General features: G+C 48.9%; 7 protein-coding genes across 7 annotated transcripts; 3 read left to right on the forward strand and 4 right to left on the reverse strand.

Moving 5' to 3' along the window:
- Window positions 1–51: 51 nt before the first annotated feature.
- On the forward strand, window positions 52–2,064 carry N7517_011391 (uncharacterized protein; the record flags this gene model as incomplete). Its single annotated transcript, XM_056729114.1, has 2 exons — window positions 52–900; window positions 973–2,064. The coding sequence occupies 2 exons, from the start codon at window positions 52–54 to the stop codon at window positions 2,062–2,064; spliced, it is 1,941 nt and encodes a 646-aa protein (XP_056574929.1).
- An 834-nt stretch (window positions 2,065–2,898) lies between these two features.
- Window positions 2,899–3,251, reverse strand: N7517_011392 (uncharacterized protein; the record flags this gene model as incomplete). Its single annotated transcript, XM_056729115.1, has 3 exons — window positions 2,899–2,912; window positions 2,968–3,153; window positions 3,224–3,251. The coding sequence occupies 3 exons, from the start codon at window positions 3,249–3,251 to the stop codon at window positions 2,899–2,901; spliced, it is 228 nt and encodes a 75-aa protein (XP_056574930.1).
- Window positions 3,252–4,145: 894 nt separating this feature from the next.
- On the reverse strand, window positions 4,146–7,863 carry pld2 (putative phospholipase D (PLD); the record flags this gene model as incomplete). Its single annotated transcript, XM_056729116.1, has 5 exons — window positions 4,146–4,829; window positions 4,883–7,017; window positions 7,065–7,208; window positions 7,263–7,635; window positions 7,687–7,863. The coding sequence occupies 5 exons, from the start codon at window positions 7,861–7,863 to the stop codon at window positions 4,146–4,148; spliced, it is 3,513 nt and encodes a 1,170-aa protein (XP_056574931.1).
- A 538-nt stretch (window positions 7,864–8,401) lies between these two features.
- Window positions 8,402–9,600, forward strand: N7517_011394 (bZIP transcription factor; the record flags this gene model as incomplete). Its single annotated transcript, XM_056729117.1, has 2 exons — window positions 8,402–8,464; window positions 8,518–9,600. 2 exons carry the CDS (start codon window positions 8,402–8,404, stop codon window positions 9,598–9,600), a joined length of 1,146 nt encoding a protein of 381 aa, XP_056574932.1.
- Window positions 9,601–9,939: 339 nt separating this feature from the next.
- N7517_011395 (FAD-dependent oxidoreductase) lies at window positions 9,940–12,605 on the reverse strand (the record flags this gene model as incomplete). The annotated part of the gene is made up of 4 exons (XM_056729118.1): window positions 9,940–11,484; window positions 11,550–11,920; window positions 11,974–12,245; window positions 12,304–12,605. The coding sequence occupies 4 exons, from the start codon at window positions 12,603–12,605 to the stop codon at window positions 9,940–9,942; spliced, it is 2,490 nt and encodes an 829-aa protein (XP_056574933.1).
- Window positions 12,606–13,455: 850 nt separating this feature from the next.
- N7517_011396 (uncharacterized protein) lies at window positions 13,456–13,899 on the reverse strand (the record flags this gene model as incomplete). The annotated part of the gene is made up of 1 exon (XM_056729119.1): window positions 13,456–13,899. One exon carries the CDS (start codon window positions 13,897–13,899, stop codon window positions 13,456–13,458), a length of 444 nt encoding a protein of 147 aa, XP_056574934.1.
- Window positions 13,900–14,211: 312 nt separating this feature from the next.
- N7517_011397 (uncharacterized protein) lies at window positions 14,212–14,576 on the forward strand (the record flags this gene model as incomplete). Its single annotated transcript, XM_056729120.1, has 2 exons — window positions 14,212–14,525; window positions 14,564–14,576. 2 exons carry the CDS (start codon window positions 14,212–14,214, stop codon window positions 14,574–14,576), a joined length of 327 nt encoding a protein of 108 aa, XP_056574935.1.
- Window positions 14,577–14,678: the final 102 nt, after the last annotated feature.

The following is a 14,678-nucleotide window of genomic DNA, read 5'->3' on the forward strand; positions in this document are numbered from 1 at the left end:
ATGTTTCATCTTCCCCGCGCCGCCTGCGACATCAAATAGCCAACTACCACCATGGAGGACCCTCTTATTCAAGCATTGCCTCCGGCTACAGACTACCTGACCTATCTTACTCTGTTAGAGTATCAGTTGACCCCAGCACGTCTGCCACTTTTGCACACTCTCCTGCAAGATGAGAAGCTTACGACGAACATCGGTTGGGACCTGGTTAAGCTGCTTCTGCCCATGCTACCAGCGTCCACAGAGTGTCTACAGGATGTCGCTCGACTAGGCAATCCCCGAGAAGTGATCCTACGTGTCTCCGAGTCTCTGATGCAACTTCACCCGGAGGAGGAGGATGAGGACGAGGAACACCAGGCTGGTCAGGGGCTCCCCCTGCACATCCTACAGTTTAATTGTCTTCTCGGCATGCTCTCAGTACTTCACACCCGGATCCAGACAAAAGCACCAAGCCGTTTCGTGGCCACCTCACTCCAAGCGGCCCTGGAAGCGTATACCACAATGGCGACCAACGAGACCACCCTAGCATTCCTAGAGTTCTTCCGCGAAGTGTCTCCCTCCAAGCGGCCTGCACCACCTCCCAGAGCTGCTAGTGAGTCGAGCATACTGAGGGTTGCCGCGGCCTCAGCCCCAGACCCCGAAGCCGAGGTATCTTCGCCCTCTCCGTCGGCCGATAACGAGACCCTCCTTGTTCGGAAATTCATCCAGTTCGGCTTGCTTGAATTGGTGAAGTCATACCTCTTGAGCTTCTCCAGTCCTATGGATCCAGGAATGTCGTGGACCATTCGAATGCAGGAACACCTGCATCCGGATTTGCGTCTACCCGCCGCTCAATCGCAGACTGAGGCATATGGGTCGACTAAGGAGCTCAAGGAGCGCGATATGATCATGGGAAAGATTCTGGTAAGTGAGATCAAATTATGGACCGCGTCCTGTCAATATCTAAGAACCATTATTCTGACTTTCTTTGCTTAGGCTCTATCACGAGACGTTGGAATCGATAACGAGGAACTCCTGTCAATCATATCCAGACCCTCGAAAGATCAAACCGCTCAGCTTGATTTTGATGAACCACCAACAAGCCCCGATCAGATTCCCTTAGAACGCCATGGCTCGCTTCTACTACTAGCGGCTCGGGCTGCAGGCGCAACCCTCTTTGCCTCTGGACAGCCGCTCCGCCCGGTACCTGTCTTCCCCGAGCTGGCTCAGATATTTCACAACTTTGTCGGCGGCCACTCCAATCTCGACGAAGTGGCTTTCGGTCAACCCCATGCACTTCTCGACTCCCTGCTGGCTTTGACCGTCTACGCTCTGCAACAGCCCATCAAAACCCCATCAAGCGATACCGAGTTTAAGGATTTCGTTGTCATCTTGACTGCATGCACAGCACGCCAGAGCCATGGAATCGTTCGCCAGATTCCGGCCGCCATCGTCCAAAGCCACCCATCGCCTGAGACGCGGTTTAAGCTCATCCACAAGATCTTGGAAGATGAGCATCTTGCCTCGGCGCGGGATAGCGCCATCGCATGGCTGAAGGATGAACTACTCCGCCCCACCCAATCTTCCGACACTGTATTCCAAGATCCGCTCTACTTCTGGGCTCTATTCCCAGCTCTTTTCAAACCAGTCACTGCCGCGAGCTCAGCATCTGATCTCGTTGCTAGCTGGTCTCGTCTGACTCAGACTCAAGGTCCACAGCTTCATTCCGCATTGAATCTGTACTACTTGCTGCTTTCCTCGCCATCGCTACGCGACCAGCTTCATCTCGAGAGGACCGTCAAGTTCTTCCGCGCCCATGTCCTGAACCCTCTCCGACAAGTATTCCGGAGCTTCGAGGATGATCTCACCGCCAAGGGAGGCGAGGGTATCATCGAGGCTGCGGTTGGAGAGGAAATGTGTCAGATTGGTAATGCACGGTCTGTCGGACTTATTGGTCTTACACTAGATCAAATTGAGGAGACAGCCAACGATGCATTTGGTCCCGATGAAGAGGATTTAGGTGAATATTCTGAGGCTGAAGAGGCCAAGGCGTCTGAGATTCGGAAGAAGATTGATATCTGGCAATAAATACAGATCCAGGTTACTTGTACAGAATTTGAGTAGATATGATATTTCTATGAATGAACGTTTTCATCATCTTGTGAACATCTTTGCACGGAAAGACGTAGCCTGCATGTATACAAAACTAAAGATTTTGGTGTAAATAACATTCGAAGGTAACCCTTGCAACATAGGAAGGTGGTCACTACAGACCTTTTCTGACTACACTTGAACTACATTAGAAAACATCCGAAGAAAAGATACTTTGAGGCAATGCTCCATTCCTATCAACTACCATGACCAATTCTACCTAAGAAATAAAGCCCTATCCACCTAAACCACCCACCAAATAAGAAACCAGAGGAACCCGCACCACATTGAAAAAGAGAAACACAATCAACCGATTTTGAAGTACGCAAAGAAAACCCCCCGAAAGTAGCTGAAGGAACGAGAAAACAAATCCTTTTTTAAGTAACCGTTGTCACCCGGATCGTCCACGGAAGGTTTCGAAAGGACAGAACAAATCAAAGTCGACAGTGGTTGGATATTGATCATTAGCCGCTGTGGAAACACAGCAGGAAGATCATCATGCACGACCGTCAAGAGAAATGAACTGTCCTCGAGGAAGGAATGAACTGGACAGACAGACTCGCAAGGAGTCTTCATAAAAGCAAAAGCAAAGCTGAAGGTCATGTTTCGAGGGATTTGATATTTTTGGTTGAAATGTTGAATGTGTTTCAAGAGTCCGTGGTGAAAATTAAGAAATTATTGCGTTTCAATGTCTACCATGGCGATCAACGAACTAGGTCAAGCCATGGTGGTTGATGGAATGGTGGAATTGGGGGCGCCCATGGAGAGTATTTAGAAGTCAGCGGCTACAGACGAAGATGTGTTAGTATATTAGTTGTTATGAGGAGAGATGGTACTAACGGTTCATAACGACGCAGCCGCCACCGGGAGACTTCATGACGACGCAGCCACCACCAGGAGAGCGCTTCATGATGTCGCAGCCGGCCCCGGGGGTTCTAGTGATCACACAGCCGTTGGGGAGGGGAGACTTCATGACAGCACAGCCACCACCGGGGGACTTCATGACGACGCAGCCACCGCCGGGAGCTATCGAGATGAGGTGTTAGTATATGGATGTATAGAGATGATTAAGTGCATGCTTTGGCAAGATACTCACATTTCTTCTGGACCTGAGCGCGAGACATTTCGAAGATTGAGAAGAGCTTAAAAAGCGGAAGCTTGAAAAGATTGGATTGTTGTTTGGAATGATCGAAGTGTGAGCGGGTGGTGAAAAAAAGAATTGAAACTGGGTGTAGATGCTGATATTTATATTTGACGGAGGACTATTCTTCGGACTATCAATATGATGATGATACCTGTGGAATGGAGGTGAATGCAAAAGTCCCATTGAATGGCTGACTTGGATGCATTGGATATTGACGAAGGCGTAGAATCAATCTAGAATGCATGGGGTTGGGCTTGTGGTGGATGTGCATTGTGGAGATTTGATATTGTTCTCGGGTTCATGAATGTAGACGTCGTTGCCTCGGACATATGATCTTTGTTTTAACGGTATGCAGTCAGCACATTCATCGAGGGACGTTGATTGACCGCATCAAATATCCTCCGAAACATCTGTGGCTTTGCCAGGGTTGTCTTTCATGAAGGAACGCCGCAGAGGTGGCTAAGGGGCCCCTGTCCCAGGCAGGTGTAGTTAGTACATTGATAGGTCTTTCATAGGGGTAAGAACAATACTAAGAACGGGTCTCCAAGTGTGAAAGAACATTTTTGGAGTATATGTTCGTGTTTGCCCAATGGGGATTTCCAGAACAAAGGAAACTTAAGTTGACCAACTACAATCATATTCCTCTAACGATTGTTCCTCGAGAACAATATCAACTTGGGCTTGGCATACGAATTTCATATCGGATTGCACTGGAGTTATCGTTGTCATTTCCCGGGGACCTGAAAGAGAGAACCCCGAAGACTAAAAGAAAGCAGTCAAACTTCGCTTAGGCACAATTTAGCTAATAGAAATGCTCGAATTCAAGAACAAGACAACTGATGATAGTCCCAGCTTGGCAAAGCCAACCTCTCTCTTAGGTGTAGAGCGGCTCGGTCAAGTCATTCAGAGTCAATCCTTCCTTGGCGATATCTTCCTCGATCAAGAACATCAAAGGCATCTCAACCAGAGTGCCCTTGACTTGACTAAGCAGTTCTTTGACCTGTTTCGCCCCCTCTGCACCAGGCGCAAAGTCATCGCGCACAACGTGGCCCCATTGGAATCGCGCCGGACGTGATCCTTCAATGCCCTCGGTGCTCTTCTCCGTCTTGTGGAAATAGTACTCATAAAACTCTTTGTACTCAGCCCAGTTGCGGACAGAGTCATCTGGAACCGCATGGAATACCTTCCGGAAGACCTCGCTGTTTGCGTGCGCCCGCGAGTTCCAAAGACTCTGCGCAGTATCGGAAAGCGGATCGGCAACAACTTTGCTCTCAGGGCAGTCAAAGTCAAATTGGTTGGGAACCCCCACGGGCTCGAAGTTCGCATCTGGTCGCTGATAGTCTTGTGGTGGCAAGAGACCTAGGTGCTTCCGGAACAACTGGCGGCGGAGAGATGAAGCAAAGCGACTGGCGGTCCATGGCTTACCATTCATGCTGGATGCCACAGGCGTGAAGTCTTCGATAATGACTGCGATCTCAGAGTCATGGTCACCCAGTTGAGAACGGTCGTTCAGGTTGGCGGATCCGCAAACAACTACACGATCGTCGGCAATCATCACCTAATGTTTTTGTTAGAGGTTTGGATTATCATCGAATTTTGCGGGAAACGAACCTTTGAGTGAACATAAAGCTCTTCGCTCACAAACGCATCAATTTCGGCATCGGGATGGCCATCCCACGGCACCTTGCGAATATCCTCTCCGCCGAGCATATAACACTCGCTCACACTGTCCCACCGGTTCGAGGAGGCATGACTGCCCTGTGTCTGGTGTGCAGCCTGCTGGTACTTCTGGAACGGTGCAGAAGTATCAAAAGCAGTACGAGCAGTGCTAGGGGCATATCCACCAGGGCCAGCAGTGTTCAAATCGTACTGTCTGCGGGCATCCTCGTAGTTGACACCACTCTGCTGTTCAGCGGCAGCCATCATACTACCATTGTTAATCCGATCGTAATTGCGAAGGTTGTAGAAACGGATATACTCCATGGGATTAAATCCTTCCTTGGCAATCATCTCCATGATACTGTGGCCTCCGCGGTTGATGGAGTTGTACTGGAACTCCATAATCGCGCGTGTTCCAAGAGTCTCATCATCTCGCAAATCACCGGCAAAGCAGGGAACGGATGGAATGACTACCACGATCTTATATTTCTGACCGGCACGGGCAGCACGTAAAATCCTCTCGACAATGGCGGCACCAATCTGGTTTTTCACTGGACGTTGCGAATCACCGGTCGCAGTGATAAAGAACTGATTTTCAATGTAGATAAAGTGCTCACTGTTTCGGATGATGGCGCAATATGCGTCGGCAATTGAATGCTCAAGCTGGCTGCCGTTGCTCCATTTCGCACAGCTGCGCACAATCTGGCATGACATGTTTCCTCGGCCTTGCGAGGAGGAAGGGCGGCCATATGTGGTCAGTCGATCCTGGTATTGGTGAATTGTTCCAGCGAGCTGACCACGAAGGGTGCTGCCATATTGGGTCAGGTCCTCTCGGAAGCGACGGGGGTCCAAAGAGCCTCGTTCGCGATCACCTTCGTGTTGGTAGTCATCAATTCCACGGGTGTTGGAGTGGGATGTTTCCTGGCCCGGTGGAGGTGGGAAATACGGCTTCTGCTCATGTTGCTGGCCCTGTTGGTAGGGCTGATACGAGGTATTGGCAGTAGACTGCGCTGGAGGGGGTCCAGGCGGAGGAGGAGGGAATGAGCTCCCAGTGTAGTTATACTTGCTTGTATCATGGCTCGGGGACTGACCGGGTTGAGTTTGATAGCCTTGGGGGCTTTGGCTTAGGGGCGGGGGATAGGTTGAAGCATTGCCAGGTTGGTAAGGCGTAGCCGTGTTCTGCGGTTGATACTGGTGCTGGTTTGAGGAAGTCTGAGCCGGCGGTGGCGGATAACTTGAAGTGCTAGCACTGTTGTAGGGCTGGTATGCCCCGGCAGATTGTTGATTTTGAGGCTGGGGCTGCGACGGCGATGCTTGGTCTGAGCTCGACGAAGTCTGACCTGGCGGCGGCGGGAAGGCAGGCGATGTGGCTCCAACAGGCTTCTGCTGCCAGGATGGCGCAGGTGGCTGGCCCTGTGGGCTTGGCTGTCCTGAAGGGTACAAGTTGGGCTGCGGAGAACCAGCCTGTTGTTGGCCAGTGAACGAAGCGGGTCTTCCATGGAGTGCCAGTCTCGCGTATCTAGAATCACTGCGAACCTTGTATTTCAAATCGTAAATGAAGTTCCATCGCTCCACAAAGTGACGCCGCAAATCTTCCACGGCTGCACCATGCAAGCTCACGGATATATCAGACCATCCCATCCGAGACATGGTCTTTCTATCCAGCTGGTTATTCTCCCAGTGAACGACATCTTGGAAATCAAGGACGCGAGAATTGTTGTAGTCCTGGCCAGGGAATACGGTTTGGTTGACATCTGAGGGATGTAGATCCGAGAGCTCATGTTGGTTTGTATCCCAGCGGCCGAAGCACATATCCAAACCACCCATGAACGCAACCCGGCCATCGATCAAGCAAAGCTTCTCGTGGTGAGCCCAATACAGAATGACATCGTCGTTCATTCCGTATAGTCCCTTTAGTGTGTCCTTTGACATCTTACTCAGACTTGCCGAGTCGAGTGACATATTCTGGAAGGATGATGCAATGGAAGCTGCCATCTCTTGGCGGTCAGGGAGGTGGTCCGGGTGACGGAAGACGGCGATATTGGGGTGCAAATTCTCTAGGGTATGTTTTGTATGAGAGGAAGACACTACAGGGATTAGTTGAGCTCTTTTTAATGTTCAAGGATACACATACGAGTGAGTGCCTGCGTAACCTCCTTGTAAACAATGATATTGACGCGCACGCCCCGCTGGGCTGCAGCTTGCAGCATGCGATCCAATCGGTATTGTTCATTCTTCGCCGGTGGCCTTCTCAAATAAAGTTCGGGAGATAGCCACCCTAATGTCAAGTTAGCCACATGCGATGAAAATCCGGGGAAAGGTGGAAACTCACAGTCCAAAATCCAAATCGACTCTCGGGCATTTTCCAGAGCTCGTGATACAGCCCAGAAATAACTGCATCCATCCACATACCACTTGGCATCGTTATGTTCTCGGGGAGGAGCGAAGCTACCAAATCGGTGTTCTGCGTTGGGCTTGCTGGGACCATACTCGGCATATGCCTGTGGGTCGATGGTCGTACCGATCTTTTGAACGAATTCGGAACCAAACTCGGTCACAGTACCTTGAAGTTTCCCCAAGAACCCAGCTAGTTTGTCTTCCTTTTGGGGTTTCCCATAATAGTCGGGGTTTTGGTGCTGTCCACTTGTGCTTTGGCTCTGCTGATCATATCCGTATTGTGGTTCGGTCTGGGTCGGGTAACTCTGCTGTAGAGAACCGGTTAGTGAATGTTGAGACTGATGGAAGGTGAAGCATACGCCTTGATAACCACTTGGGTTGTATGTCTGACTAGGCTGGCCATGTGAAGATCCGTGGCTTTTGTAGGTATCGCGGAGCTTCTTGAAGGTATCGCCTAGACCGCGGGATCCGTCTCCGGACCCACGTTCCGCGCCCTCATAGTAACCACCATAGGCCAGATCATCCTGTTTGGACATTCTGTCAAAGTTGTAGAATAAATCAGAACGAGAAACAGCCTGAATAAAAATGAAAGACAAGTCAAGAAACAAGGATGCCTGCAGAGCGGGGTGCGACTGTTTTAAATCCGATCAACGCCCCGCTATCCAGCCACTATGGGAACGTGGTGATTGTGGCGGTGCATACTCCGTAAGCTGACAGGATTACCTTCCCAAGTTGGGATATTCTTAGATTTAGATAATAGAAGAGGTGAGACAGGTGAGACAGTGTGGAATGTATACTTTACCTATGTGGTATTAGGCCAAGTATAACATAGGATACGTAAATATATATTATGACATTTCTACCTCCAAATCATATGCTATTTTAGATAATAAAGCAAAAAAGAGACGAGTCTATAGTTCATGAAATTAGACATAATGTCAAAATACTGAGGTCAAGATGAAATATGAGTCGAGTACTTCTGTGGTCAGAAATACCTCGGGCTTGGCATTTGGACATGGAAATCAGTCATCTCACTCATCTCAACGAACCTTCATATCCTTAAATTATACTGCAATGCCCACCCAAAAAAGAAGCTCTCTTGGGCGACCCCGAAAATCAGTCGACGATGCAAAATCCGTGAGGCCCCTTCCTATAAGTAAAAATAACAATTTGGCTCACCCCTGGCACAGATACGACGCGCCCAGGTACGCGAAGCACAACAGGCATACAGATCTCGCCAACAGTCCCAGCTCTCTTCACTAAAAGCTCGCGTAGAGCAGCTGGAAGATGTACTTGATCATCTAAGCCAGACGGTGCAGGAGTTCGATAACCAAGTGATCCGGAGTGGGTCGCAGTGGTCTCAACCTCAACTCTTGCGCACAGTCCAATCGCTGCGTGATGATATAGTGTCCCATTTCAAGCGGGCTGATATTTCCTATCAAAAGTCCCCAGAGAACAAAATTTCAGACCCACCTCAGGTTGTCAATGAGCAACCCCACGCGCAGGTCGCGTCCGAGGTGTCAATGGGCAGGTTAAAAGATCAAACTGAGGGATCTGACTTTTGGAAATTATTTTTGGGCTCGTCCGGTGGCATGATCCCATCGATTAGTATCGAGAGTCTGGATAACCAATCGAGTGACTCGGACTTGGTTCGCATTCCTGTGCCAATATCTATTGCTGAACCCCACACCATTCAATATGCAACCACACCCTTCACCCAACGGCTTTTCCGCGCTTGCGCTGAAAGTGGTCATCGCTTCCTATCTAATCTCGCATATAAAGATGAAGATATGTGGGAGTTTGGACTGCTGTTACAAAGAATGCCACGAGTAGAGGTCCGAGATTATTTCGGACGTGTCATCAAGATGGAACCTTGTCATCCTATCATCGATGCTCGATTCCCATATATCAGCGTCGGTGGCGCAGGAACGCACTATTTACCACCCTCTAGTGGCGCTTCTTCAGACACCTTCGCCCTCTTCCGAACAACAAATGGCGTGTCTCATGTTCCTGCCGATGAAGATTGGTTTGATGTGCATGATGTTGAGAGATATCTGTTCAACCAAGGCATTGGTGTAGGCGAGTTTCCTTCGTCCACTCTTACGATATCTTATCCTTCTAGTCCGGGCGCTGGGCCTTCGAACTTGGAGATCCCCCAAGGCGCAATACCCGGCAGTATGATGATGGTCGTCGACGAGTATAAATTGATCAACAGTAAGCTCACCCTATTATTTGCTATTCTCCTCGGCGTCACCTATAATGATAAAATCTAACGTATTCAGGACTGAGCCAGCTTCCAGTCGCTCTGGGATGTGTGGCTGGCTTTCGCCGGTCTGATGTCGAGAGGGTAGTATCCCATAATGTGAGATGGATCCTAGTTTGAGTTACTAGCTCTCCATAGCTCTCCATGGCAGCCTTGGGTGCATTTATGTCTTAGAATTTGCGGAAAATTACAATTACCCATCTTCTTTATATACACATGCAATACCTCGATGAATCAGACAAAATCTCGCTCAGAACTATCCACCCCACCTTTGTTTCACAAAAGTCTTGGAAGTTTGCTTCGACCTCTCTTCGTTGGTCCTATGGCCATTCAACGCCAGGTTACACAATCAAGTACTCTTGATTGAGCTAGAGACGGGACCATGGCGGAGGAAAGATGTACGACTCATAACCTCCTCCCGCCAATACCAAACAGCCGCCGCAGTCGCACCCGGCCCAATTGCCAGAGAACCCAAAATCAAACCAGCCAATGCCACCTGCCAGGAGACATTAGAAACCCCAAGGCGGTATAGATCCCACACGCTAGCTAGGCACCACAGGAGAGTTGCCGCTGCAACAAGCAGAAAGTCGTTCTGGAAAAATACGAAGACGCCGTCTGCAAGTGTCGCCACCTGTGCGAAGGCATCGGATGGGATGAATGCCTTGGTGATAAAGTTTGTCCCCGAAGCAGCCCATGTCAGCAACAAGGCCACATGGAAGCAAGCAGATACACCACCGGCCACAGCGTAGAGAGTTTGCAAGTGTGGGATGTCACGGTTAGCCTTGCCCTCCGCTGCGGTGTTATCAGTCTTGGCCGATGTCCTCGAACCGATCGATTTGATGACGCGGGAGAATATCTGGGTCAGGATAACCACATATATCGGAGAGGGTTGCCACAGCGCAATGAAGACCTGTCGCGTGGTCAGGGCATCAGCCAGCGGGAAGAACAGCATGGTTGTGGGCACGATGAATCCCAGCACCAGTGCAGGCAGTATCGCTCGAGCGGTGGATTCAGGAAGTGTGCGGGTGCTTGGAGAGAAGTATGCTATGCGAGAGGAGAGATATGTGCTCGATCCGAAATAGAGCGGTGCAATCAGCCCGATGCCTCGGAGCTGATACAGAACAGCCCATATACTCGGCATGGCAAGAAGGGTCCATTTGTTCCTTGGCCGGAACCCTTCAACTGTCCAGATAGCGATAATCGGCATCATTGAACCCAGGAAGTACAGAACTTGCAATGGCTGCTCCGGTGTGGAGAAGTTGGTGATCGCTGGCAGGAATATCGTTACAATGACTTTCAAAAAGAGGTCAATAGGCCCAACCCCTGTGTACACCTGGCGAAGGGGTGCTTCGACACCTCCTGGGAGTGAAACCGACTGGCTCTTAATTGCCTGGCGGACAAATCCCATGGTTCCGTTCGCTTTGATTGCTGTCGACAATTGGCGTTGGCCTAACCAGGCCAAGAAGAAGTACACAGCGTACAACAAGATGCTCACTACACCCCGAGAAGAGGGTGTTCTGAACCGCTCGTCGAAATAGGGTATTTCTCGAGGCCTGTGCGGCAGAGGAAGCATGTCCAAGGACACCGCAGGAGAATACGTGTCGATCCATTTGCTGAGGATCATGGATTTGGAGAAGTGTGGCACCACGTATCTCACCATGAACTTCAACAAGGGCGTTTCCATGCACTCCAGGCGTTGCCGGACATGGGATGCTTTGACCAATCCCCACGCACGACCTTCACGCTGCTGCTGAACACTCTCAAAGATTTTGGAAATCTCTGCCGTTGACAGCGTGCCTGACTGGCTGTGTTTGAGGGCCGCAACGAGATGATTTGTCAGAGATGCGGCGGTTTCCATTGCATTGTTTCCTCCCTGGCCTGTCAAGGGCTCAAACTATTTGACGGAACCTTAGTCAGTCTTCGCATGATCTTGTTCTCCGGGTTGGTAGCTGGTCTCACCTTGTGACTGGCATCGCCAATAGTCATAGTTCTCTGGAAATACCATTTTTTATAGACGTATTCTGGGAAAGTGGAGTATGCCGAGGCGATTTTGCTCTTGTACAGAGCGGAAAATTTCAGCGTAGGAGTGATCTGGTCGTCCAGATGTTCCGCTGCGAATGCCTCTTCCTCCTCCTTGGTGAATCGTGGGATATCTGCACCATAGTACGTCTTTCCCATATTCCGCACGAGAAACCAGTAGGTGATGTCTCCAGGTCCGCTGGGAACAAGATACGAGAAATGCTCATTGAACACCGAGCTCAGCGTGCCTTTCTCGATTCCCTCCACGCCTTTGGAAATGCCAAAGATGCACGCGTAAGTTGCAGGCAGTGCTTTTCTAGAGTTAGCCGATACTGCAGGCAGTGCTTGGGTTTGATTTGCATACCAGATTCCTCTTTGGGGTCAATCCACGTGGGATCTACCTTTCCGGCCGCTTTCCACATCTCTTGACGCACTTTAGAATGGATTCCATCTGCCCCGATCACCATATTTCCGGTGTAGGTTTGACCAGTCGCTGTGGTAACTGTGGCACTCGAAGTACCATTTTCAATACTCTGGACCCGCTGAGAGGTGATCACTTTGGATTTATCCTGGATCTTCCCATAAAGGACCTCTATCAACATTCGTCGCTCGAGGAAGACGACCGGATAACCATGACTGGTGGTAGTGTCAGTTCTGTTTGTGTAACGTCATATAAGATTGGAACCCGACAAACCTTCCGACTGATGCCTCGTTAAAGTTATCGAATGTCCAGAATGCTTTTCCTTGCGAATCACGGAAGCAGAATGTGTCGACGGGGGATCCCGCCTTCTCTATGATCGACTCATAACAGCCCAGCTGATCGAGAATGCGGAAGCCGTTTGGCAAAACGCCAAAACTAGCCCCGACCTGGGGTGCAATGTTGGGGTATGCTTCGAGGATAACAAAATCGATGCCATTCCTCTCCAGCATCAAGGCTAGCGAAAGCCCAGCAATGCTGCCACCCACAATGATGACTTTAAATGGTTTTTGGTCCATGATGTGGTCAATGCGTATATTGTGGGAGAATTGAAAAATCAAAGCATTGGATTCGCAATTTATATATGGCCCTAATTGTTGAGAATTGCTGGACCCCTGAAATCTGGGCCCACAGTAGAAAACTGTCAAACTGAGCCTAAACCGGAGGGAAAAAACCCGTTGATCGCTGATCAATAAAGGTTTCACTATGAGCCGGATGAATTCTTTGAATGATCAATAATCCGACCAATAGGAGTCCGTCGGAGCTAACTCGGCATTTAAGTAGATCCACTATTAGAATTATTCTGAGATTTCATTGGACACCTTGGATCTATGTTTCTACAAACCAAGACAATGTTCTATATATCTCACTAGACTTTACATAGCTCAATCACCGGGGAATCAAACGGTTGTACTTTCATACAATGCTTTCGCTGTTAATATATGGAGCAATATATAGACTATGGTTGAACCCCACATTGAAAGGGGCATCTTAGACGTTTAGAACCTAGACACGCCAGCATGTCTAGATAATCGGAGAAATTATGATATAAATTTATATAGATATAGCTGCATGTCACACACACTTCTATTCATTATGCGTTATGCGTAGTGCTCATGAACGCCAATAATGTGAACTTTTAGCCTTCACACGCCAAGCACCTAGCATAAATGAACCTTGGCACTATTACTAAATTAGGCTACCCCCGGTAGTTTGTCTTAATAGAGTAGCTATCCCGGCTCACACGGCTAAGCCGCGTTAAAGCATAACTCAAGAACATCTATCCGTTTCCGATTTCGAGATTACTGAACATGTAAGACAATTTATCGTTGACTATCTGAATTCGAAGACATTGCCGCATTGTCCTCTTTACCACATGATTTCCGTCGGACCCCGTACTGGATACTGTCGATAGAAAGGACAGCTGTCTAAGAAACTCTCAGTCGCCCAACAGTACTTTGGCGGGGGAGCTTTGAATATACCGCGCGTGATAGCCTGATGGAGATGAATAGGGTGCTTCAACATCCATATCTGGCGAATCTTGTAAGCGTACCTGGGTGGCTTGTTGTCTGTGTTGGATTCAGCTTCATTGTGTGATATACACACCACATACTCAATATACTGTAGTGGAGCGGTGGTGTAGAACCAGATGCGGCGGACGGTGGCTGGGAGGGGATAGGTGCGGTATACATTGGTTTTCCTACCGCGTGCAACCTCTAGTGCGTCTTCGGGTGGGATGCACATGAAGACATCCGTGGTTGATTTTGTCTCCATGGTGAGAACAGTGAGGAAGGTTGATAGTAGTGAATTCATTCTATAATGAAATTGGGTTTCTTATATGCAAGTGATAAGCGGCTATTAGCGCTCAGATTTTCGTCTTTGATGCGCTCTTTGTTGCATGCTAGTTGATAGAAAGGCTTTGTTGTATAAAGGGATCGTGATTACAGTGAAACCAGTGTGAAGAATGAAAGATCCCATGGCGCAGGTTCGAATTATTGTTTGCGCCAGTACTAAAGAATAGATCTCAACATCCATATAACCATTGTAATGCAACCACCTATAAGAGTATGCTTTATTCAGATATCCAAAAGACTTGATCTAGCCTTCCTTACTACCAGAGAAACTATGTCTTCTACCCGTACAATATTCATCCAAAATGGCTTACCGATCTTTGAGAATCATATCTCCTCTACCGGACATGCATGGTGGGTGTCGGTGAATATTTTAGACCACGAGATCAACTTCTCCGATGTGAACTTGATAGATATTTTAATTGCACGTCTTCAAAGCAGATCGTTTGAAATCACCCAAGGTATTGCCATGCACCATCGGCAGAAGTTGTGGGTGTCGTTTCCGGCCGATCTGAGCCTTCCCATGAGCAAATGGGCTGCCCTCGCCATCAAATACGCAGAGCACTATAAGGAGGATATCATTACAGGGTGTGTTTCCATTGATTTTGAATATGTTTTTGGTCTAGGCCCACTTGGTAGTCATTGATATACATTTTTGTATACTATTTGTCCCTCAATCTCAGATATACTATGCCAGCCAAGGATTCCGTGCTAGTATAGTTTTCGAATCAGTGCTTTCGC

The sequence above is a fragment of the Penicillium concentricum genome, assembly GCF_028827145.1.
Source record: "Penicillium concentricum strain IBT 3081 chromosome Unknown utg000006l_segment0_segment0, whole genome shotgun sequence".
NCBI classification, from domain to species: Eukaryota; Fungi; Ascomycota; class Eurotiomycetes; order Eurotiales; family Aspergillaceae; genus Penicillium; species Penicillium concentricum.